General features: G+C 40.5%; 1 protein-coding gene across 2 annotated transcripts; it reads right to left on the bottom strand.

Annotated features, from left to right (window-relative positions):
• Window positions 12912–25550, bottom strand: MED10 (mediator complex subunit 10). 2 transcript variants are annotated; one of them, XM_021388272.1, is made up of 5 exons: window positions 25370–25550; window positions 25139–25222; window positions 23700–23802; window positions 22003–22078; window positions 12912–14562 (listed from the first exon to the last, which is right to left on the bottom strand). In XM_021388272.1, exons 1-5 carry the CDS (start codon window positions 25528–25530, stop codon window positions 14468–14470), a joined length of 519 nt encoding a protein of 172 aa, XP_021243947.1. In that variant the 5' UTR covers window positions 25531–25550; the 3' UTR covers window positions 12912–14467. The 2 variants fall into 2 exon arrangements, with proteins under 2 accessions (XP_021243947.1, XP_021243948.1); XM_021388273.1 differs by lacking the exon at window positions 12912–14562 and having other exon boundaries at window positions 21264–22078; window positions 25370–25545.

Here is a 25749-nt window from a genome sequence, read left to right as displayed (position 1 = left end):
CATATTACAAGTCAAGACATCTGTTCACATTATCATGAGAGTCTCAGTTCAATTACATTCATTATAAATTATGGAAGAACAATTACAATAAAAATGCACATGTTATTGTTTCTGAGCTTGAGGCTAAATTGAAAATTAGGTTTCTGTGCATTATGAAATCTGAAAGAATTTTCTGAGCTATCACAATCCAGACTTACTGCAATAATTTACATTAAAAATTATATTCGAAAGCAGATTAAACACAACTTTGCCCATATATTTAAACCTAGGATGTCCAAAAATAACTGCAAGTACACACAGGGCTTAAACACAATCTTTAAATGGGAATGTATGCCATATCACACTGTCCTAGACTGTTACCTTTCCAGAATAATATTAATCTACTAAGAATATTTGTGCATGACCTACATAGAATTCAGGAACATTCAGTGCAATTTCACTCCTTTACTCAGCCATATCACTGTTGAGTTTTACCTACCGCTTCAAACAATTTGTCTCTAAATAGTCTGCCCTCATGTGAAGTGAGGAAGGGTTTTGTTTTATTCTGCAGGCACTGGTTAGCAGGATCTTAGAACTGTATATGTTGGAAGGGACCTATGATCATCATTTAGTTCAAACTCCATCTCAAAGCAGGGCCAACTCAGATAAAGTTATTCAGGGCCTCAGCCAACTGAGCTTTCAATATTCCTAAAGTTTGCAATTCAATGAAGTCTCTCAGCAATCTCTTTCATTGCTTGTTTGATTTTTACGGACAATTAATTAGAATTTCACACATTGCAACTTCTGTCCATAGCCTCTCATCCTATCACTCTGTACCTCTAGAAGCATCTGGCTCCATCTTTTCTAAACCTTCCCATTCAGTAAATGACAGTGTAACAAGCTCCCTCCCTTATCCTTCCCTTCTAAAGACAGCAGAAAGTAGTTTGCTGAGCTGCTCCTTGCATGTGATGTGCTGCAACCCTCTAACCATCTTGGTCATCATCTGCTGATGCCAATGTCTTTTTCCTAGCGGAATCACAGAACAGGACACAGTACAATAGATCCAATTTCAGCAGTGCTGAATAGAGGGGAAACCATCTCTCTCCACCTGCTGGCTACATTCTTGCTCTTGCATCTTCAGTATTCTTTCATCTTCTTCACCATCAGGGAGCACTGCTGACTCAGAATGTTATCCATGAGGTTCCCCAGACTCTTCCTGACAACAAATGGGATCAGGTAAATGCTGGCACTATCCCAAGAAGAACGTTTAATAAATGAGGATTTCGAGATGGGTCCACTGATAAACATACTTGAACAGTTTGGTTTGAGCTTATCAAAACAGAGAGCTGTTGGTTTACTTGGGTCTTATCACCACAATAACCTGAATGTGTCACAAGCTATTTGATCTCTCAGAGCTTCATTTTCTCCTCCACAATAAATATTTTCTGGAAATTATCCATCACTTTCTTCTCAATTTTGATACATATAAACTACGGTTGTTCAAATATTAGAATATGAAATATAGGCTGCATCTATTCTGCAAATGAAACCTGTGTTTGTTGGCTTCCTTCAGTAACCCACAAGCCAGAAAAGGAAAGACAAGTGCTTTGCATCCTGAGTTATTGGTAGGGTGAAGTGACTGAAGTGAACCTTGAAGACACGAATTCAGTTTAATAGGAACAGCAGTGGCTAGAAGCCGAGGTAGGAAACAGATGAGAAACAACAGTTGGCATTTTGGTTAACCCTATGCCTCCATACAGGCAGGATTTCAGGGGGCTGTAGTTAGTTCTTTCTTGTTTCAGCAAACTAAGTGTGAACCTCTTGGCTTCCAAGAACACTACAAAGATCTCAGACTTCTGCAAAGAGTTAAAGAGAGTCAGGGATTCTGGACTTAGGTGTATCAGAGCAGGATAGCTAGTATCATGATTTTTTTTTTTCTACCTATCTCCTATTGTAATTGATTGGAATGATTTTTCCTCAATTCAGTATTGCAGAAACAGTGCAGGTTTCTCTTTTCATGCAGTAAGTGAGACCTAAGCTGAGAAAACATATCCACCAAGCTGGTGTGATCCTGAATGCAATAGTGGTTAGAAATGATGAGATGAAAATAACTGTGGAATAAAAGAAAAAGACAGACATTGTTGGCTCATATTCTTGGGTACATTGGGTACAAATTAATCTTTTCTCCCTCATTTTAACTTTACTGGCACCAATAAAAGAATCTGGAAACATTTTATAAACTCATCAATGGAAATCCATTTACCATCTACTATCTTCAACTATGGCATTCACCTGAACTTTTCTCTTACATTTTTATTCTTCCTTTTCAAAATGGAAAAAACATTTTACTCCACCATGGTATTGCTTAGACCTCTTGCTGTTAATAAAATTCTTGTCTTTAGCAGTGTTTTGTATTTTCTTTTCCTTATATCAAACAGATGCAGATGCAATGTGCATGCAGCTAAAGAACATGGGCGAAGGGCACGCAGAGTTACTGTTTTAGGTGTGAACAGTGCAGACAACAGAATTATAGAATCATAGAGTCATTTGAGTCAGAAGGGACCCTTCTTGGCCATATAGTCCAACTCCCCTGCAATGAACAGGGACGCCTACATCTCCATTGGGTGCTCAGAGCCCTGCTTAGCCTGACTTTGAATGTTTCCACGGACAGGGCTTCCACCATCTCTCTGGGCAACCTGTTCTAGTGCCTCATATCCAATCTAAACCTCCCCTCTTTTAGTTTGAAACCATTTCCCCTTGTCCGGTCACTACAGATCCTGCTAAAGAGTCTGTCCCTTTCTTTCTTAGAGGCACATTTTAGATACTGGAAGTCCACTATCAGGTCTCCCTGGAGCTTTCTCTTCTCCAGGCTGAACAGCCCCAGCTCTCAGGAGAGAGCCTACGAGGACAGGTTCCTAGAAGAATGCTCCTAGAAGAACCGATTTCTTGATGTTCAGTTACTAGTCACTGAAAGAACAACCTCAGGAGCTGGAAAATCAAACAAACAAACAAACAAAAAAGCTTTTTCTTTAAGAAACAAATCAGTAGCTACTGAAGAAAGGAACAAAGCTAAGCATCTGGATAAAGCCACCTTCCAAAGCCAGGCACAGCAACACCCTTCTGTACTGCATGGTGTGTAGCCCGGAGGGCAAAGGTGCTGTGCTGGGGAACCCTGGAGACACACACATCTTGCAAGAGGACAAGGGAAAAGTATTTGTAATCATACAATCAATGCATAAAATTCTGCCATTAATTTTTTATATGAAGTTTCTTACAATCAGGAGGAACAGGACACTGTTTTAAAGAGAATTTACAGTATTGCTCTCAATAAAATAATAACAGAACAAGCACAAGCAAGGACTGGTTTACACAGGGGCATGTTGATCTGCAAAACTTACTAAGCACATTCTGATCATGAGTTAGAGAAACAAAGTTATGAGTGCATAAGCCAAAAAAAAAAGTGAAAACTGTGGAGAATCAAAAGATTAAGAAAAATCAATTAAGAAAAACACTCACTGATTATTTCCCTTTTTCTTGTTGTGCCTAGATGTTGCAAACCCTGTAAGCTACTTAGAGCTTCCTCCAACAATCTGGAAAACAACACATGCTTAAAAGTAGACTCAAATGCCTTTTACCTTCTGGGTATGTCTGCAGTACTGCCAAGAAATACTAACATAGCCATGTTAGCTGTAAACAAGCCAATTCAGCTGTGAAGTAATGCCAGACAGCTGGATAAATTGGTACAGAGAAATCTTGCAACTATGTCAGGGGCCTGCTGCTGACACCTAATTCAGTTGGTTTACATCTACATTTGGTCTGGGTGAAGACAAGTGCTGGGAGAAGAGGAGGCATGTTTATGTTAGGTAATATAAGTAACAAGCAATTGGGCAGATTACTGATGGTTCTGACTCGATGCATCCTGGTATAGAAAGTAACATGTTTTTAATCTTGTCCCTGGACCAAAAACCTGCATTGCTGTCTGTTCGGAGAGCTGGGAATCAGCACTACGTTGCAGTCCTCAGGAAAGACAAGTTCCAGTGTTTCACATCTCTTCATGGGAATTCTCTTCCTTTCCCTTTCCTCTCCCTCTCCTTAAAGGCTTCACGTTGATCATTTTATTTGTTCTAGTTATTATAAGTGATCTCCTAAGTTCCTTTTTCCTAGTTAAAAGAGAGCCTAATATTGCTTTGCAACTTGGTTGTGTCGGTATAGTTTTCAGGTTTTGTTTTTACTTTACTAACAAGCAAAGAATAATTTAAGTCACCATCTGATCAGCAACTTTTTGCAGTAAAAATGGAATTGGTTGCTTGTTAGGATTTTTAATGTAAAGAAATGCAGAGCAGTCTGATCTGACCAACAGATCAGTTTATGAAGAAGGCTGTGGTGGATGGAATCCTTTCTGCTCTCAAGTTTAGTGAGACTCTTTCATACAGAAAGTATTTTTGCAGCTGTTGGTATTAGAAAAATTGGGCTCTTATAATTCTGACGCGCTGTGCTACTCTGCAAATGTGCCAGGGTCTCTTCTGTGAAAATAAACCAAGAAAAGATCCTGGAAGGCTGTATAGAGACTTTATACAGTTTCAGGATGTAGGAGAATTATTCTAGATTTGGTATAAACCCCTGAAATCAATGAGATTATAATGAGAATGTTGGCTCATCTCCAGCTGTGTCCTTTTCTAATTTTGATCTAGCACAGTGATGCCCTTCATTTCATGCAAATTGAACAAAATCAATATCTAGCACACAAAGAGTTCTTCATTTCATTTTGTTGTTCCAGAATACTTCTCCTCAACTGCATCATTTTGCAAGATATAAGTTATGAGGAAGAAATAAATGAATTGTGATCTGAATATTGCTTTCAGTGGTAAAACCTGTGTCATTCTCTTTGAAAACAACTCACAGTATATTGAGTGGTTACCTTTTTCTTTCTGCTTTAGTTGGCTGCTTAATTAAGGTCCTGTTTTAAAATACTGAATAATGCATATTGATTAATAGCTTTCACAAAAACTGCAAGAGTAAGATTGACATCTGGTGGACTTGACAGATGCATGAGCCATTCACAATGCTTTTATGTCAGGCATTTCAGTCCCTAGAAAAGGAAACTGTGTGACTAATGAGTTTTGCACCACCTCTTCATGTGCTCATCTGCTTTCCCATTGATGTAATTTATTAGGCACTTAAGTGAGTCATGGTTAGAACACTGAAGTGGGAGTGGTTGGTGGCAGCAATTATAGTCACCATAAAGCAAATAAAACAGAAATCAGGAAAGTAGGAAATGATGTCTAAGATGTGGGGAACACCTGTTTTCCTTATGTGCTTGCACTAAATATTTGCAAGGAATTAAATAAAGAGACAGTTACAGTTGGCATTTGATAATATGTTTGCACTCACAACTATTTCTACAAACAAGTATTTTATATCGTTGTTGGACTTCTAAAGAGCACAGTTTTTTTTCTATTACATGAAAGCTTTCATAATGATTCCCTGTGATAAACTGAGTCATTTATGTGGCATCTTCACTATAGTGACGCTTTCAACAGTCACAGAATGGGAAATATTTGTAGGTTATCATAGGGACAATATATAGTTGCTGGAAGAATTAACTCCAAAAGTAACTATCAATGTTTAGTTATCAAAGGGGTAAGATATTTCAAGTGAGTTTTTACAGGAAATTTTCCTAGGCTGTTCCATTCAAAACTTAAAGACGGTTGGAAAAAGTGTGAGCTATTGATTTATATAAACAGCCCCTTTGTTTTGTATTAATAGATAAAGTAATAGGCTGTACAGATTTCATTGTGTTGGTGGAGGCTGGCTACCTAGGTCCTGACACCTGGTCACCTTTGCAGTGCCTACTGAACCATCTAATCAAATAGCAGATGGGACTCAAAGCAACTTAAATGTGCTTGAAATATAGTTGAGACAGGAAAACACACTTCTAACCAAGGACAAAAGGTCTTTGATAGCCATCAGAAAACCACTGCTGTCCATAAGGGTCAGTAGGAAGCTGCTAAGTTGGTTCCTCTAAAGTGCATCAGTATAGGTGCTGTACAGCACATTTTTTTTCTGCGTAGTCCACTGGCATTTGGGGTGAATAGGAACACCGCATTTCATGTGAATAAAATCAACAATGAAAGTCAGTTCTGTGAAGAACACAGATTTGAGCCAGCTCCAGGCAAACTGTAATGTAATTGTATATACAAATTATTCTGACAGAGTATGGAAGTAGGGTTGTCTAGTTTATTTACATCCAAGCCCATAGGACAAGTAATGAATTTTTATTAGTTTCCTGCAAGCTTTGTTGATAGAAACCCAGGAAGGTGAAAAATGTTTGTATGCATGCCATAAAGGAGAGTATAATAAACTGATTACATTCAGCAAGTTAGATATTCTTTTGTAAAGAAGATTTTTGCTGACTGTGACAAATGTCTAGCACCTCAACACAGAACTAATCAAAAAACACTGAATCGGGGTTGGAATGCATCAGTACAGACTAGAATGTGACTACATGAACATCAGTCCTGCTGAAGACAACCTGGAGGTAACAGGGAATGGCAGGCTGAATATAAGCCAACAGTGTGGTCTCGTTGCAAATAAGGCAAATCATATGCAGAGCCACTTTAGTATCACATCAGGCAGACTGAAGGAAGTTATTAGCTTCCTGCACTTCCTATTATTGATGACTCTCCATCTGTGTGCGGATATAGGCCTCTAAGTTCAAAAGGGGTATGGGGGAACTGGAGAAAGTCAGGCAGCAAAGATGGCCAGAGCATACGTTGGGGGAGGTTGTAGTAGCTGAACTTTGTTGGTCTTGTGAAGAGAAATTGAAGAAATAACCTAATATTAGTCTGCAGCTATCTAACTGGTGGTTACAAAGCTGAGAGGTCACACTCTTCTTTGTAGCAGCTGATGTTTAAAGAAGACATGATGGACTTGATTTGTAGCACGAGAGGCTCAATTTGAACATTAGGAAAAGATATATTCACCAGAAGGGTAACACAGCACAGAAGCACGTTATCCAGAGAAGTGCTGGAATCTTCATTTTTGAAGGTTTTCAAGAATTCCTTACACAAAAGCATGGGTGGCCTAATGTAGCATGGCAATTGTCCTGTTTCAAGCAGAAGGTTGGAGCAGAGACCTCAGTCTCTTCCAAACTTTCCAAATTTTCACAGTTCTGGGACAGTCTTCTCATCCAAGCTGCCCCATGTGAGCTAGTTTTAAGCATTCTAAAAGCAGACGGGAATGTCTGACGCCATACAAGCAATACACAGGTTAAAAGGCTGTATTAGAACTGAAACTTGTTTGTAGGGATCGCTTGCCAAAGTATCAAAAGAGCGTAGAAAATAATTAAGAGTGAGGCAAGGCAATCCAACACCAACAGAGTACCAGCTGAAATGAAGTGCTGAGAAGTAAAAACACTCTGAGCTCCTTTTAGGAGGCTAACAATGCGTGCTGGTAGATAGCAGTACCTAGCAGTGCTAAAGTAAAAAATTATGTTTCCAACATCATTTGCATAGTTATCAGTACGGTATGATTTTTTTTTTTAAATGGCACTTAAAGAAGAAACAAAGAACCTGCAGAAGAAAAGTAGTTCTCTCTTTCTTCATTAAAGACCTTAAAGCCACAAGCATTTCCTTACTTGTGAAAGTCATGCAAAAAAAGACGAGATGAAAGACAAGTTCTGGAGAGACCCACTACCACAACAGAAATTCAAGACAGACCTCGTTGTTTCTCTTACGAGCTGTGACTAAGTGTTTTCCATTTACTGAAGGCAATAAATAGAAGTAGAGGCATGGCATAGAATTTACCAATATGGTAAAGGTAAAATTGGTGTTTTCAAAGTCAATGTAGCCATTGATTCAAAAGCAGTTATGTCTAAAAGTTGTTTCTGTAGCTTCTGAGACAATTGTGCCTACATTATGTGTGCAGAAACTAATGATCTCTGGAAGCTGAGTGCTCCAGTCCTATACCTAGCATGATTTAAGGAGCAGAGGAAAGTTAGCTAATCGCTTTTGACAACAGCACAGTTGTTTATTGGTGTAAGTCCAGCAAGGTACTATGTATAGGGACTGAAAGAAATCTGACTGCAGTTGTCCAAGACAAGACTGGCACAATGCAATTTCTGTGGCTCACTGGTTGAGTCAATTGTTTGCTGCATTTGTGTGGTGTTCGATAAACTTAGACTTCTGATTATAGGGATTACGTTTTTAATTTCAACCTGAATTTGATTATTGTGTTCATAATGCATTGCAATTTTAGTAAAATCATAGTAAGTTTGCTTAGCATATGCTCTGTTAAGTAAATAAATATAGGTGAGCTGCAAGGATGGAACACTGAGACCGTAAGTAGCCATAGACAAGAAATTTTTAAGTCAGTTATGTCTCTGCAAGGTCATTTCCTCTGAATAGTAATTCAAAAAGAATCAGTTCACTACAGAATTAGTTCTTTCTAGAAATGCAAATCTTCTTCAGTAGGATATTATTGAACAGAATAAGCAGTTTTACTGGTCATGCAATTGGAGGTGACTTCTTGGAAGAGCTTAGAGAATTTTTTAAGCGTGGAAGTTATATTAACCTGCAAGCACAGTACAGAAGGAGATACAAGAAAACAAGGAAATGAACTGAATGAGAGGGAGCCAATTTTATACTTTATGATTTTTATTGTATGATTTTAGATGTAATGTTCTCAGCTGCTGCCTGTATTCCACTTCTGTTATTACAAACTGGAAGTTGTTAATATTCATAGCATTTATATTTTCTCCTTACTTGTGAATCATGATATTCTATTGAAGTGCAAAGATGAAGATACTGAGTCTCTTAGCCCAGTCTCCTGCTCTGTTGCAGACAATCATATAGCATAATCTTATGAAAACTTAGTTAACAGTAGACAGTAAACACAGTTAAAGGCTGAATTATATTCTGGGTGGGGGAAAGAGAGGAGGAAGAGAAGGAGAAATCACTACAGTATCATGATACATTTTTTTCTAACTGTTAGATGAGATTTACTCTAATATTTCCAAGCTAGAGAGTGATTCCCAGATTTTCAGGACTGCTATTCATAACATTCTTGTAATAGTTGAATTCCTCACAGCCCTGCTGACACGTACCCTCACTTGCTGTGGTTGTTGTTTCATGGACACTTGGTCCCCTGCCACCAACAGTCACACTGCAGTTGCGGCATGCAGACTCCCATACAGACATATGTGCGCCCACCATAGGCAGTCTCTCCCCAGGAAGAGAGATATATATGGAGCTGAGTGAGAAGGCAGAACAGACTGCACAAGGCACAGGGCATGGCCAGGCAAGTGTACTGCCCAGCAGCCTGCTTGCACACACCCAGTCCATTTATCTCATGCTTGTTCTTCTATAAACCACTTTAATCCTTCCCTTTGTCATAATTGCAATGCTAGCTACTGCATCTGTAGGTTGCCAGTGTATGGCCAGTAGCAGAACTGGATGTGGCAACTGTGCATGGGGCATGACTGCACCAGCCCTGTTTCCTCACTAAAAACCATTAAACCTGCCCTACTATAAAGAGAACAGCTGGGATTTTTCTGCATTTGGACTGTACTATCATGCATTAATAATATTTAAGGTCCATAGGTGTGATCTTGTGGTTTTAAAAACAATAAAATACTCTATATAAGCCTTGCTGCACTTTTTTTTTTCATGTGGTAATACAAAATGCGAGGATAAGAAATGCATAACAAGCCAGTAAATGATAAGAACAAATCTTCTTGCTGTAAGTTACTCTCATGTTTATCTAGATTCAGAAGATTTTATAGCAAGACATATTCATGGCCAGCCCAACATCAGGGGATTCATCTGAAGTCTTTCTGTCTCATTCATTTTGTGAAGAACACAAATGTGTGAAAAGCCCCTAAAAGTAGCCATAACACATCCAGTGAATGCAATAGCCCACAAGTATTTCATTGTTCTGGGGATTTTATTATGCTGTTAGATTATAGCAACTGTCTTAGTTTCAGCTGGGACAGAATTGTTTTCTTCAGAGCGTCTGGTATGATGCTATGTTTTGGTTCTAGGAGAAAAACAACGCTGATAACACACCAGTGTTTATAGTCGCTGCTAAGCAGGGCTGCACAGAGCCAAGGCCATTCACTGTGAAGGGCCCCGGGAGCTGGGAGGGAACAGAATTAGGACAGCTGGCTTAAACCGGCCAAAGGGATATTCCATGTCACATGACATCATGTGGAAGGAGTTCTGAAGGGGGTGGGAGTTCATCTCACTCTCTTGTGCCTCTCAGGGGGTAGCTGGGCATCATTCAGGGGGTGGTGAGCAGTTTCTTGTGCATCACTTGCTATATACATTCACATATGAAGATATATTTGCTGTAATTATTATCCTTTTCCTTTTCTCTGTCTTAGTAAATAGTTTTATCTCAACCCGCAAGTTCAACTTTTTTTTTCTTGATTCGCTCCCCCATCCCGCTGGGAAGGGTGGGAATGAGTGAATGACTGTGTGGTGCTCAACCACCTGCTGCATTAAACCACAACAGCAACTAAACTATAAGCAATTAAACAATAACAAGAATTTCTTAACTTCCCTAACTGATTGTAAAAGAAATGTACAGTTGTGAGAGCAACCAGATTTGAAACCTGTTACGCAGTGCCCTTAGCACTTCGGGTTTATTAGCCTGTAAGATGACTCCTTTCATCTGACGAATTCACAGAACCTTCCTACGGTAGGATAAAAGTAAGAGTAAGGCTTAGACCCTGTATTATCTAGAATAATCTTTGTCCTCCTCCACAATACTAATGTTGGAGACGGTGAAACACAGCTATTCAAAGATTTGCATGCATTTTTGGAGACTGTAAACTAACTTTCCTATCATTATTTGACTGAAGAATTAAGTCTAGTCACAAGCAGTAATGTAGTATAAATGCATCCATTCATTTTTTCTAGTTTAAAACATCAAAAGGAAAACAATTTAAAAAAAGCCTTTACTGAATTAAATAGACTCACCTAACCTGACTTCTGGCCCATGGACGACAGATCCTTCTCCACCTACAGGTCCACCATTGCAGAATAGGTTCAGTGCCCTGGTAGCAGGAGAGAGGCTGAAAGCTGTATCTGGGGAAGCATCAGAGCCGGCCAAGCGTGAACCACACATCAGCAAGAGGAGGAAGTAGCAGGGGACAGTAGTGGTTGGTTTCTGCTTGTAGAGGACAGAAGTCCCCATCTGCCCACTTGGCTTGCTGTCTGGAAAGATGCATTGCTTGCCAAAGGCTCAGGTCCAAGATATAGCAGAGAAACAGCCAAGGCTCTCAGGCTATATGCCCCTGCTGCTTATCCACATGGACATCAATGATGCTGCCAGGGGAGACCTTAAGTGTATCAAAAGTTACTATGAAGATCTGACTAGATCTGGAACTACAGACTGATCAGACTCACTTCTACCTTTTCAAAATCCATAAACCTCAGTGCACCCCAGAGCACATTTCTGGGTACGCACAGGAGAAGGAGATGATAAAGAGGAGTCAGTATGGGCTTAACAAAGGTAAACTGACTATCTTCTCTCAACAGATGACTACATTTGTGGGCAAATGGAGAGTAGCGGATGGCTTTGACCTTGACTTTAACACATGTGAACCCTTTTCAAAACACTCTTCCTTTTCTTGACTTGAAGAATAAAGATTACATCTGATAAGTTTCTGTATTAGTTCTTCCAGTTAGTGTATGGGTTCTCATCAGTTTCTGACCAAAATGACTTGAAATGAAAGAGCTTATATAAATAGTTATGTGTGATGACTATGGAACAAATCATTATACATGTCAATTATGGCTCCACCGTGTTGCAAGTATAAGGAAGACAGTCCCATATTCACTTCCACCAAAAAAAAAAAACCAGTACATATTTCATTATGTTGCAAAGTCCTTCTTCTGCAAAGAGGCAATGGTACACACAAATCCCTCAATGAACTGAACGTTTTCTGCAGTACAGGTGCTGCATGGATGAGGGCTGATCCAGCACCTGGAGTGACACCACAAATGAGGAGAGGCAAGACACAATTAAAGAACAAGATACAATGCTGAAGCTATCAGAGCAGTAGCTGCAGAAGAAACTTTCTGAACCCCTGTTAAACCTGACAATAGCAAGACACATCTTTAGAATCACCAGCAACATGGCATCTACAGGTTTGAAGCATTTGACTGAAGACTGCAATCTGTCCCTGGAGGACAGCTGGAGGTCTCCAGGAGCTGTATGGAGATGTGCTGGCACCCTGAGAACCTGCTCTGTCAGGTGCCATCAACATTCCTCATTATTCTTGACCTTTTCCACCATTGCTTTTAGGGGCTGTAAAGGAGAATGAAAATCACCTTAATTTGACCAGGAGCTTTCAGTGCGTGGAATTTTCATTTTCTACAGGACCTTTGGGTGGGATATTTGAAAACAAAGTTACCACTTTACAATCACGAAGACTCTCAAAGGAAAAGGGCAGATACTATTGTTTATATCAGGAATTAAAATAAGCAGTTTCACTTAAAAACTGGAAACTTTTACAATTTTTGTTTCTCAGATGCTGAAAATAATGCAATTTTAGCAAAAGCAGTAAACGAAATGTTTTAAATAATTTGCCCCTGGTTTGTCTTCTTGTGAACACAACTAACAAAACTGTAGAAAACTGCAAGCTGCTCAGCTGTTTTCCAATCTGGATAAACACCAATTTCATATTCACAGAAGCCAATATTTTGTTATTTCATTAGAAGGAGGAAATTAAAAAGTAATTTCCTTCAGTATTCTGAATTATAGGGTTGGTGTAGTGTGTTAAACATGAATGTACCACCTCTTCCCCTCTTCTTGCTGTATTTCTTAAGTGGGACATGGTCTTCGAATAGTTAGATAACCTTCTGAGAAAGCCAAAGTGCAGGAGAAGTGGTAGTGGTGATTTATTAGTGAAGCAAGATTTGCAAGAGTTGTGCTTTTAAGTGTTTTTTAATGATCCCTTCTGATGCCCAGACTGAAATTTTAGATTCTCAAAAATCTTGTTTGCTTGATGCCTAAACCCGGAAAAGTTTGGCTAAAAGCACCCAAATGTATGTGCTAACACTTCATATTCTGCAAACATCTGTGAAGGATGGTCTTACCTGCTGGGTAGACAGAAACTCAAAACGAAAAACACAGTGAGCAGAGAAGGCACTGCCATCATCTCTCTTATATATGAACCCCGAGGTTGACATCAGGGATGCCACTGCAGTGATGGGGTTTCTCTGTCTGTGGAAATCTGGATTTAAAGCTCTTTTAAAACATTATCATAAAATCATATGGCAGTTTCTCAAGCTGCAGTTGATTTGGACTGAAAACAACCAAGTACCCTGCTGGTAGCAGATGACTGTCTCTGCACCAGGCACTTCACAGGACATGATAAATGCAGCTGAAAGAGGAAGGGGATAATTTTAGGCTTTTTGCAGCAAGAATAATAAAAATAGAATGGGAATACCAATCCCCTTACCCTACTCCCTCAGTCCAACACTTTGTCCATGCATATTCCCCGTCCTTTAGTTTGCCAGATCTTATCCCATAAAAAATTGGTGAAACAGTCTTGATACAAGACATTCTGGGTTGGAAACCCCTTAGCATTTCAACCTGTTTTATTTTGAATGGAATAACTGAGTGAGAGATTTACTGCAACGATAGCTTAATTTTGAGAGCACTTGCCTAGAAGCTGGTGAATAGCTAATATTATTGTAATATAGTCACAGAACCAGAACCATATCAAATGGAGGTAATTAAAAACAATACAGCACCATATGGGTAAGGCAAGAATTTTGTTCTTTCCTAAGTTTCACTTATATAAATGTGTGTGTATCAGCAGTTGAGGATGGGACACTTGTGTATAACACAGAAGATGAGAGATGCCAGTTATCAAGTCCTCACTGTGCCTTCTGAATCTCTTTACTGGCGATAGTCAGCTGCCTTGGGACAGTTACTTCATTCCCTTCAGGAGTCACCAGTTTTGGAAGCATAATCTTTTCCCTCAGGAACTTGCTTATCGTAACTTCCAAAAATATTATGCAAGGTGGTTGCCCATTTTCTTTTGCTCCATTCATTTGGGTGCCTTGTGACTGCAGTTTGCCATCCTGATGGAATACCAGGATGAAGAAAGGCACAACCCACATGCTGTATCCATTCTGCCATCCTCCCGCTGCCAGAGCGCAGGACTCCTGCTGAAGAGCCAGTTGTGCTGCTGCTTTGGTTCAAACAGCACCTTCCTTAGTTGCTACTGGTTTTATTACTGTCACTTACATCATTGGCTATCGATGAATGCTGTTCTTCCACCCCATCCTCTTGTGTTTGCACTGATTGCAGGTTAGATGTGCAGGGAAAGTCATGACTGAACTTAAAGCATATTCCTCTGCTCTACATTTGTTACAAACTGGAGGCACTGAGCTTCCCAAAGGAAGGGATGGCACGAAGGGGACATGGGCTCTATGATTTTGTGAAGTCATGCTAGCTCCAGTCTCCAATACGATCAAGAGCAGCAGCCTGCACATGCAGATATCCTCTTCACAGCTGTGAAATCAGACCAGAGATTCCAGGTGTTGATATGCTCCTTCTGGAAGTTCCCTATGGAAAGAGCAAGAATCCAGTATCAAATAAAACGTTATTAATTTGCCACTACCTCCCTTTTCTGCTCATCTGTTTAAGCACTACTGAAGCAAAACAAAATGAAACACAGAGCAAAACCACAGTGAAACACCACAGAATAAAATAAATAAATTACAATAGTAACACAAAGGCAAGATTCCTATTCTCCAGTCTTTACTTTAAAAGCTCAAATACAGAGACATAGCCCCTGGTTTTGAGTGCCTTTTAAGTCTTCTCTCTTGAAAGTCAATACTGTTCACTGGTCTGAGGTTTAGAATTTCTAAATTCAATCATTCCTAAGGTATTTTATTTTTAAAGCTTCATAACTGTACACAGTGCTGTAGAATGGCATGCGCGGGAATAACATTAGTTCCTCTTGGTATCCATGCTATGCTTATCTCCATGGTAGCTAAGCAATTTAGAAAAGAATAAGCAAATAACTTACTGCTGCATACTTCTCTCCCCCAACCCTCTATTAGTATATACTACGGTGTCTGGATCAGAAAATGCCAAGGTTAAAAAGTCATGTAACCTAACAGTGTAAAATACTTTATCTCCAGCCTTTGAAAGTCCTGTTCCTGCTGAAGTCGTTAGTCTGATCCTGTCCGATCTGGAATGAAGAGGAACTGAGGGGGGAACATTGTAACTAGCAGGTATGGGTTAACACAGCTCCTCACAGCACCAGGTCCACCTTGTCCTCCACTTCACACTTAGAGATTGCAGCCCCAAGCCCTTATCATGTTTCCCTCACTACAGAGCTAGTTATCGGAGGTACCCGTGCAGGACTGAGCTTCCCTCCAAAACCTGCAGCTCCCGCATGTGGGATGCAGCCAACCAAGCCACAAAACAGCTACGTCAGGGAGACGGGCTACGTCAGAAATGGAAGGTGCATGCCTCGCTAGGGCCACAGCCCTGATCGCCAGCCTCTCTTTTACCTTAAGCTGCGGGTACAATGATGCTATTGCATGACCCAAATTAGGGACTGCTAAGGGAGTTGCTGGCACCTACATGAACACACCACCACTCACATAAAGGTAAACACAGGTAGCCAGGTCCTGTTTATCACAATTAAAGTTCTCTAATGCAAACACACTCCTTCGTTCTCCAGATTCACAAGCACAGTGCATTCACAAATCTCTCTGACAGCAGCACAGGCTCTAAACCATGCTGATACCCAAGCTTAGTCCACAGGCCCTTACTCAGGCATTGACGCAAACCTTGACACTTTCCAGACATGGGTCTGCTACCTGCCAGCTAGTCTGTGTTGAAATGAATTAGTCACGCACATAAACATGGAGGACTGCAAGGAGCTCAGGAAATGTCCGCATACCAAACTCTCCACTTGGCCCTATGGGCCCATGACCTGAGACCCCTTCTGCAGTTGCACACTTAAGAGCTCTCCTCACATAGGACAGAAAGTGGGATTACAACAAAAATAAAAATAGGTAAGAATAGGATTTAATAAGAAGACAAGAAAGACTGTAGTGGGTGCAGGGCTCAATGAGATGTTAATAAACCATCAGCTTTCTTATACTTGATTGCCCTACTTTATCCCCATTTCCCTCAGTTTTCCCAAGCTTATAATTCCCCCATCCATCTTAATACCTCTCTTTTTCCTCTTAAATAAACAACCCACTCCAGCTACTTTTTCCCTACTGGTCCTAATTTTGGCAAACCACATTCGGTATTTCTGGTACTGTTACCTACGTCATTTAGGCTTTACATGGCATTACTGAAAATGGTAACTTAGATACTGTTTTCTTTTTAAGACTGCTCTCCGCAGCAGATCCCCAGTACTCCCCTCCAGGCACCTGTGGACCCCAGCCTCCTCTCACGTAGCTCCCCATCATCTGTGAAATCCAGTCATTTCTCATGGTGTTATTCTGCAAAGTTTGTCAGCTTCTCACTCTGTTATTTGTTATAGAATCATAGAATCCTTAGGGTCAGAAGGGACCTTTAAAGGTCATCTAGTCCAGCTCCCTTGCAATTAACAGGAACATCCACAGCTAGATCAGGCTATGTTCAGCAATGTCTCTTCTCATGTCTGGTGTTCCCTAATATGTCTGACCCCAGGACAAAGACGATGTAGATCTTCAATCAACATTCGTGGATGAATTCTTGAAAACAGAATTCAACTGCACTTCCCATAAATGGTTCTCAGAGACTATAGAGACACAAAGGTATACCAAATAAACTACAGCTTTCAATTCTATGGAACCACATTCCTGGAAGCAAGGCTAATCTCTTGTGCAGAGAAAAGGAAGTCTTGGATTTAAAACATAAGAGGTAGAGAAGCTGTTACAGAGCTTTAAACAAATGAAAGATACTTCCAGAAATTTAGAAAAGAAACTCATTACAACCTAGCCAAGGATGTTGGCATTGTCTGAGTTGCTAAGCAACCAGATAATAGTTATTCATTTCAAGATTAAGTAAATTTTGTAATTTAAGGAATGAACTGCAGCTTACTCTGTATTATTTAGAGGAAATCAAAATATACTTTGTAGTGATATAGTACTTCTCCTCCTTTTTTTGCTGTACAGTAGTCTGTTAACACAATATTTAAGAAATATGAATTCTTTCATCCAAATTTGTGCACCAAATTTGTATGCCTTCTTTCCTCAGTTTTTCTCCTTTTTCTCAAGATGCCTTAATGTCACCAGTCCCGAAGTTGATGTCTATGACTCCAGTCCTTCTTTCTTTATTGGATCTGTATCTCTGTAGTTGTTTGTACATGGCAGAAAGATTTATTATAGTAATCAGTGTTCTACTGAAGGCACAGCATCGTGTTTGACGCTTATGAGATTTATGAGCTAGAATAGATTGTGGGTCAGCATAGATGTTAACTAGCTCCAAAAAAGCTGCTGGAATCATCCCAGAATACTATTATTATTTTTCAGAATTGTGACTTATTAAAATCATTCTCATTTGGTAGTGCAAAGCAAAGCATGTTTGGGCATTGTGAAGGTCGTTCTCCAGTCTCAAGATAAAGGAAAAAATTCAGCAGCATAAAGAAAGACACACGATAAGAGAGGGAAGTATTTAAGGATACACCAATAGCTGAATACACTTTCAGGAGTAAATGTCTACTTATACCTTTTGTGATTGCTAGCGTACTGTAAATACGTACTTCATAGTAATAAACTGACCATTATGTAGTTTATCAGCTGAAAGGGTTCTGCTTTCGGTTGTACCACCAGTACAAGGAGCCAAACGCTGATTGTCGACCAGTAAAAACGCGAGGGGTCCTGCAGCTCTCAGCAGATGGATTCACACCGCTGACGCACCCCATTCACCTGCCTTTGTACAGCAACCTCCTCACGCGGCACTGCTCAACCGCTCCGCGAGGAAGGAAGGTGATTGAACACGTGCCGTCTACCCGGGGATTTGTTGATCTAGTAATGAGGGAAAGTTTATTCCGGCTGCTAGTGGAAGGCGAGCAACAGCAGCAGAACTGAGCCGGGGATCAGCCCCGAGCCCTCGGCTGCGGTTCCTCCTGCTGCCCGCTGCCTCCGTGGTGGGCCGGCCGCTGCCATGGCAACGCGGGGCGGCAGAAGGCAAAGGCCTGACAGCCGCGTATGAGGAGCAGGTTGAGTGTTCAGGCTAATTAAAAGGTTTTGTGTGCAGGGTCACCTTGTAAATGAGATACGATGCTCAGAAAGCCGCAGCCAACGCTGCTCAGCAGATAGGGGAGTAAATAGGCAGACGTTCTTTTGGTGTTCACCCTTTCTCGACCACAACCTGTAATTTTCATGGTAAGTTGTTGAAGTGGCTCTGGAAAACTGGTCGTCGGGTCACCTTCCTAAGCAGACAAAAGTTGTTTTCTTGTGAGCCAGGCTGTAAGCCATTCACGTGCTCTCTGATGAGTGATTTGTATCAGAGAACTCTACCCTCAGAATCTTTTCAATGCGTTTGATAAAGTGCATTACAATTAACAAAGCCAGAATGAAATAGATTTGAGCAGCTCTGCTGGCTAACGCTGCTCCTAAATATTTTGTCATCTCAGTCAGTTCAGAAATCTCTCAGTTTCAGGCTGGCACATTTTCCAAACATCCATGTGAAGCATCTCCAGTCTACCTGAGGAATGGGTGCAGAGACTGTGCAGCCTTGCTCCTACATCTGCTCTTCTGGTCTATGTTTATGTTTCTGATTCACCTTATAAATCTGCAACCTGAAACACACCACTGGAATGTTGTGAAAATCAGTGTTTTTCTAAGCACTGACTTTTTTCCTGTGTACACAGAAGTGAAGAAAATGAAGAGATTGTTTTCTTTACTACATGTCATGGTGTGGAATAGAGCTCCAACAAATCTCTAACAGTATTCTCTATACAAAACTTCTATAATTATAGAACATAGAATCACTAAGTTTAGAAAAGACCTCTAAGATCATCTTGTCCAACCATCCACCTACCACCAATGCTGCCCACTAAACTACGCCCCTACATACCACATCTACACATTTCTTGAATACCTCCTGGGACAGTAACTCCACAATCAACCTGGCCAGCCTATTCCAGTGCCTGACCACTCTTTCTGAGAATAAATTCAACCCAAACCTCCCCTGGTGCAACTTGAAGCCTCATTCCATCAAATATTTTGGATGTTAACGTAGGATATATTTATTGGGGGGGGCAAAAATAAATGCCACAGAAGTTCATTTACCTAACAGCTGGATTTCAATGACAGACTGTTATAAGCTTCTCTTTTTGTTTACTGATGACGACTGAAAATGCCCATGATGGTACAGAATTAGCTTGGTATATGTCATTACAGATCTACAACCTCAGGAATTTTTAAATCTTTAGCATCATCTCAAACAAACATTTATGAATGTTAACAATTCAATGCTATTTTTGCAGCAGACTCGACATAAATATAGCCCAGGATCCCAAAAAGTAACTTGTTATATAATACATGATGACAATAATTTAATGCCTCCTCTTTCCTAGATTACACATAAAGATGCTCCTTCTTTGAGGAATGTTCAGAGAAGTTGAATAATATTTGGTGTTTGTCATTTGGTTACTATAAGATAGGTTCAAGTCAGATTATAGGAGTGGTAACATCAAGTGCTTTTTTCTTAGCAAGTAAAAGAACCTCTATTTTGGGAGAGAAGAAGGAATTGTTTTGAAATATCTTTCAGCAGAGTATGAAAATCTTTTTTTTTTTTTTTTTTTACTGTCTGGATTACATCTTCTTCAGACTAAATATGGTCTAGTTCTTGGTATGAAATGTGTCATAATACAGAAAACAAAGATTCCTGATTTGAATCAATAGAATTAGGTGAGCTGTAACACAAGTATTTTACAGTGTGTGCTCCTCCATTATTTTCGTTAATAAAATATACAGAAAGGCCTTAACTATGAAGTATATGCAGTAAGCACAGCATTCCAAGAGCAGAGCAGATTCTTGTGTCACCTTGACTCTGTGTTCTGCAGAGCTGGAAACACATTCTGGCAATAGTTCACAAACACTACACCTATTTAATCACAGTAAAGTTGGAAATAACATGATGTTCAAATACAGGAAATTCAGAAATATTCCTTGTCATGATCTTTCTCTTTTACTAAGATGCTGTTCAGTTTAGTACTTGGAATACTTTTTCCCAAATTTTTAAGTCTGTGCTTATACAGTTTCCTTTTAAAATACATAATTCATGCAGTTAACATCTCAAAAATAGGCAAAAAAAAAAAAGAAATAAAGTGATTTCTCTATTTCTGTGATCCTAGAGAGTCAAAGAGCAATAAGCTACATTATTTGAATCACAGACTTACAGAATCACATTGATCTGGAAGAAACCTCTGGAGTTTATCTTGGCCAGTTCCTGCTCCAAGCAAAGCCAACTACAAAACCAGTTCAGGTTGCTCAAGGTCTTGTTCAGGGCTTAAAAACCTCCAGAAATTGAGATTCTACCACCTGTCTGACCAACCTGTTCCAGTACTCATCCAGTGAGTCAGTCTACAGCTAATTTTTCTTAAGTTGGTGCTACAAAAATGAAAGCTACTAAGGATGCTCTTCATGAAGTATTAGGAGACTTACCCTGTAGTTTATAAACATAGAATTTAAATCACAAGGACAGTCTACCTAATTTTTTTTTATTTTTTTAGTTTCTAAGAATTTGTGCAAAGAATGTTCTTTGGATTGAGTTGTTATAGAAATAAGACATGCAGGAAGCAGTTTCAAGTATGCTACTCCACCTACTCCAACAACAAGCTGGTGTTACCATTAAGAGCTACAATACCCCCATAGCCAGGCCAGTTGCACGTCATCTTGTCCTAGAAATACTCTCTCCCACCTTCTCTCTGAAACAGTTTCACCTGCCTGCTACCAATGCTCTTGCTCTCTAGCTCTACTGCCCATCACAGTGCATGTACCTTAAAAATACTCTGCCTTCTTTGCCCATGCCCTATATTCAGTCCACTGTCTTTAGAGGTGGTAGGTGCAAACCATATGCTTTTCTTCAAGAATTCCTCCAGCCCCGGTAATCAGGCAGAGTATGCAAGGAAAAAAAGTAAACAAAGATCCCCAACAACCAACCATGGACGCCAAAATGCCAAGCTTACATCATCGTTAAGTTTTGATGAAGACTTCATTTCTATCACTGATACCAAGGAATATGCCATTTTTCACAGCTTTCAATTCATTCTCCAAAAAGTAGCATACAAAAGAAACACAGCAGAATTTCATTTTTAACATTTTTATTCTACAACCTGCTTACAGAAAGTGATTAAACAAAGGTCTACATAAAATATTATACAAAATATCAACATTGCTGTGCCACTAATCCCCCAAATATGCTCCCTTTCAGTATCAGCCATCTGCACTGCAGCTTACAGAACAAAACAAATATCTCAAGGTTTTCTTGGCTGCAATTCATTATGACACATGCAAACTGGAGCCCCTGACAGGCTCCTGTTCAGCAGAATTTGGCAAGATGAAGAGTCAATTGTTTGTACTGTAATAAAAAAGTTTACAAATGAAAAACAATCAAATAGAATAAATACATTTGTCAAGAACCCACAATCCTGGAGCATGCTTTTTAGAAAGCAAAAAAAAAAAAAAACCAACAAAACAACAACCATGATCTCTTGCTCCAAAACCACACTCTGAAGGAAATGCTATACAACTGCCTGCAGATTATCAAAACATCAGGAAAGAACAAAGTACCACAAGAAGTCTCAACTGCAATCTTCGAGTCTTTGAGTGACAGTCTTCAGAAAGATGCATTACCTTCAGTCCAGAGCCATGAGCAATCATCAGCTCCTTTACATCCTATCACTGCCATTTTTAGTAGAGTTGTTAATGAAGTTTTTGGATACCCTGTTCCTTCAGTCAATATTTTTTATTAAGAGTGGTGTCAGTTCATAGAATTGACGTATTTAGAGCTATCAAAGGTCTACTTAAGGAGGAGGATCCTCACCTCGAATAGCTTTGTACTTTGCCATGTCTTCTGGGAACACCTTTGTTAGTTCTTGAATTAATAGACTTTTAAATTTCTGGAAAGAAAAAAATATATATGTAAACATATATACGTATGTATGCATGCACACCAACTGCATCATTTCTTTAGATTTTCTTAAGTAATATTATCCAATTAATATAAGTCTTTTGTACAACAGTTCCACATTTCAGTGACTGAAGACAACAGTATTAAAAAAAAAAACCACCAAGTGACACTTACAACATTCAGTGAAAACACTAAAATGAAATCTGCTAGCAAAGTATCAGGCAAACTAAAATACTTATACCTCTGGTAAATTCCAGCGTGCTGATATCTGCCTTGGATCTATTCTCTGTATCTCTAAGCAATTTCCTCTACGCATGATAACTTAAAGCGTAACACAATTTGAACTGAGAATATGCTGGACTTATAGCCTTAAGTTTCAAAATACTACTTTCCTCCTTACTTCCACCACCACATTTCTGTTGCTTTCCATGAAACTCCTGAGACAATTTAAAACTAAGAAGCCCTCCCTACTGCAATTGCTTTCTTATCTCCTAGCATGGAAAAATGTGTTTTATTTCCCTTTCCAATCCAAAGAGATGCAGGAAGAAGACAATAAGTGACATTACTGAAAATCAAGACAAGCATGCAGTCCTCTTTCCTCCCCATTACCAATCCAAGATGGCCAAGAACAAACACGAAGACAGATCAGAATGAAATCCATTCAACTTGTTTTAACTAAGGTGCCTCGAAACTAACCATAAACATTCAGAAATTTATGGACTGGATGCATTACACTACAGCTCATACATCCTTCGTTAACTGTAAAGGGGACTTGTTTAGATGGCTTTTTTAATGCAAAGCTGAAAAAGGACATGTCCACTTGATTTGGAATTCAAATAACTCCACCTCCAAGAACAACTTGCACCTGGCTTAGAGATGAATAATTCTTCCTACAACTTTCATGAGCAAAGAGCTTTATATCAAGAAAAAAAATGCTTAAAACATACACAGATGTGTCTGCATCCTGCAGCACAAACTCCCGTCCTCCATAGTTTTAAAATTCAGCCTAACGTTCTGAAACACAAATAACCCTTTAAGCCACAATAAGCTTCCTTTTCCAATTTTATCTTTCAGCAGTAGGTTCTTGCTGGATAACTAAGAACTCTGGTATACTGTTTTACAAGTACAAGTTCAGAAAACCCCCAAGTACTGGCATGCATTTAAAGTCATTCAGTAAACATTAACTTGTGCTTACTGGCACATTTGCCATTTTAATAGCCTAAAACCTATTCAAGACTGTACAAATACTACTTCTGCTTTGCCTATTTCTGGATTTACACACATCACTGTTACAAATATAGTGTGAGGTGCTCTGTGGTGTTCAAAACACAAACAGTAAAGAGGTCTGTAACACTACATACACATCCACAGTCAAAAATAAGTCATGGCAACATCTGCATCTCCAGTCATGGGGTGAACTACAAGTTTCCTTTCCAGAACAGGTTGTGATGGCATTCCTGTTAAGATACAGGGCTGCAGAGCAATCCCTAATGTAAATCACCTAACAGGGGAATTTAATAACTCTGTAAGCAAAACCTCCCACACATTTACAGAAAATAACTGGTCAGATACATTACTAATATTCGTACTTTCATTGTTTCTGGTTTTACCTTCATTGTGTCAATTTTTCCTTTTACTTGCTCATTCTTAGCCAAAGCTCGCTCCAGGCACTCCTTAGTATAAAGCTGAGGGTTGCGACCTTGATCTATGTATCTGAAAATATAAAAGACAGTACCTAAGTGATTACATTAGTACCCGGAAGTTCTCCAAGGAATTATTCATCCTGCTCTCTTTTTGGATACTATTTTTGGATACTATACCAGAGTTTAGTTACTTTCAAATCACAACTCCAGGAAGTAGCTCTCACTGTACATTGCTGTAAATGTTTGTTTGCAGAGAGCCTAGAGTTCTGAAAAATGTACTGAAATAAACGACTGTGTAACTATCCATTCCCTCACAGACAGTAAGTACAAGCAAGGGCAAAGGCGGTTCCCTTCCAAGCAATTAAGAGGGCACTAACCAGAGAATAGCTTTGTTAATACACGGCAGGCAATCAGCACATAGGAATAAGACGCCCAGTGATTCAAGGATGAGAGAGTGCACGTGAGGGCTGCTCCAAAAGAAATGTCTCTTACTTTATTATCTTAGCATGTGACGTCAGAGGAGGACATTGCTGGAGTGGCAGTTGAGGTGGAAAGTTCCCACCAATCCTCCATTTCATTTTGTTGCCATGCGACAGATGGCAGCAGAGGGGCAACCTGACAATGAGGAGTCTGACACAGAAGTACGTATGAAACAAAGGTGTATGATGGAATTCCTCCATGATGGAAAAAGTGCACGCACTGGCATCCATTGACACTTGCTGAACGTTGATGGAGACCAGGCAGTGGATGTAAGCACAGTGAAGCGGTGCGTTTCAGTGGCGGCACCAGTGGGTCACCTCTGCCAGTGCAAACATTTACAAGCGTAGCACACAGGCTCCTGCTCATTACTGGTGAATATGCATACCTAGTGATAGCGACCCTATTACAAAGTAGAGTCCTGTAGCTGAGAAGCCATCAAATAGTGTTATTGCACTCTTTGTATCTGCTGTAGTTTCCATGGAAATAAGTAGGAAGCCTTACTTTCAGAGCAACCTACATATGACAGTGAAGGGTTCAAGTAGTACCAGCACTTGCACCAGCAAGCATAAGCCTATTTTTCCTTTGCTGCATTAAGTATTTGGCTAAGGGGAACTCCATCACTGATTGAAGAAAGTGAAATATTTAGGATGTTATGACAGATGGATAATGGAAGTCCAACTGAGAAAGCCTAACACTGGCAGCGACGCTCTAGGTGACAGCAAAACAACAACTCCTGGACTTGCAATAGAACTGATAAGTTAGTCCACACACGCTTCCCGTGAAAGCTGTGGTGCAGAGCCCTCCCCTCCACTTCCTGCACCCCCCCCCTGCAGGAAGCGCTCCCTGCCTGCTCGCTCTGCGGCGGTAACTCAGGAGACACACAGCTCCAAGCGGGAGCGCGCACCCCAGGCGGCGAAGCCACTCACTCAAACACTTCCAGGGGCACGCTGATGTCGTGAAGCTGCTGCCGGCACTTGTCGATGTCCTGTAGGCCCGTCACCATGAAATTCCTGCAGAGAGAAAAGGGGAGCTGCTTAGCGCAAAGCGGGCGCCCCTCGCTCCCCGTCAGCGCGCCCAGCGGCACCTCAACCCATGCCCGGCCCCGGCCCCGTAGCCCCGCCGCCAACAGACGCTGCGAACGCAGAGTAGCGGCTCACAGTTTCTGGTTGAGGCCAGCCTGGCTGCTGGGCTGGAAGTCGCTGACGATGATGCCGAGCTGCCGGATGTTCTCCACGAACTTCTCCAGGTGCTCCTCCAGCGAGTCGAACTTCTCCGCCATCGCCATAGCAGCCCCCACCGCTTCCGGGACACGGCGCATGCGCAGAGGGCGGCTGGGTGAGAGGGAGGAAATACCGGTATGCCACGCCCCTGTTCGTAGGCCACGCCCCCTTTCCGTAGGCCACGCCCCCTCGTGGGGCATCGCGGCCCGCGTCGGAGCCGTCGTCGGCGCGTTCCTTGCTTATAAGTTTTTGTCGCTATTATACAAAATCACGGGGCAGTATGAGGTTCCTGCTCCATTTCTAATTACACATGTAAT

This window comes from Numida meleagris, chromosome 2, assembly GCF_002078875.1.
Source record: "Numida meleagris isolate 19003 breed g44 Domestic line chromosome 2, NumMel1.0, whole genome shotgun sequence".
Lineage (NCBI taxonomy): Eukaryota > Metazoa > Chordata > Aves > Galliformes > Numididae > Numida > Numida meleagris.
Note: the sequence above shows the minus strand (reverse complement) of the source record. Positions and strands in the feature narration are given on the sequence as shown.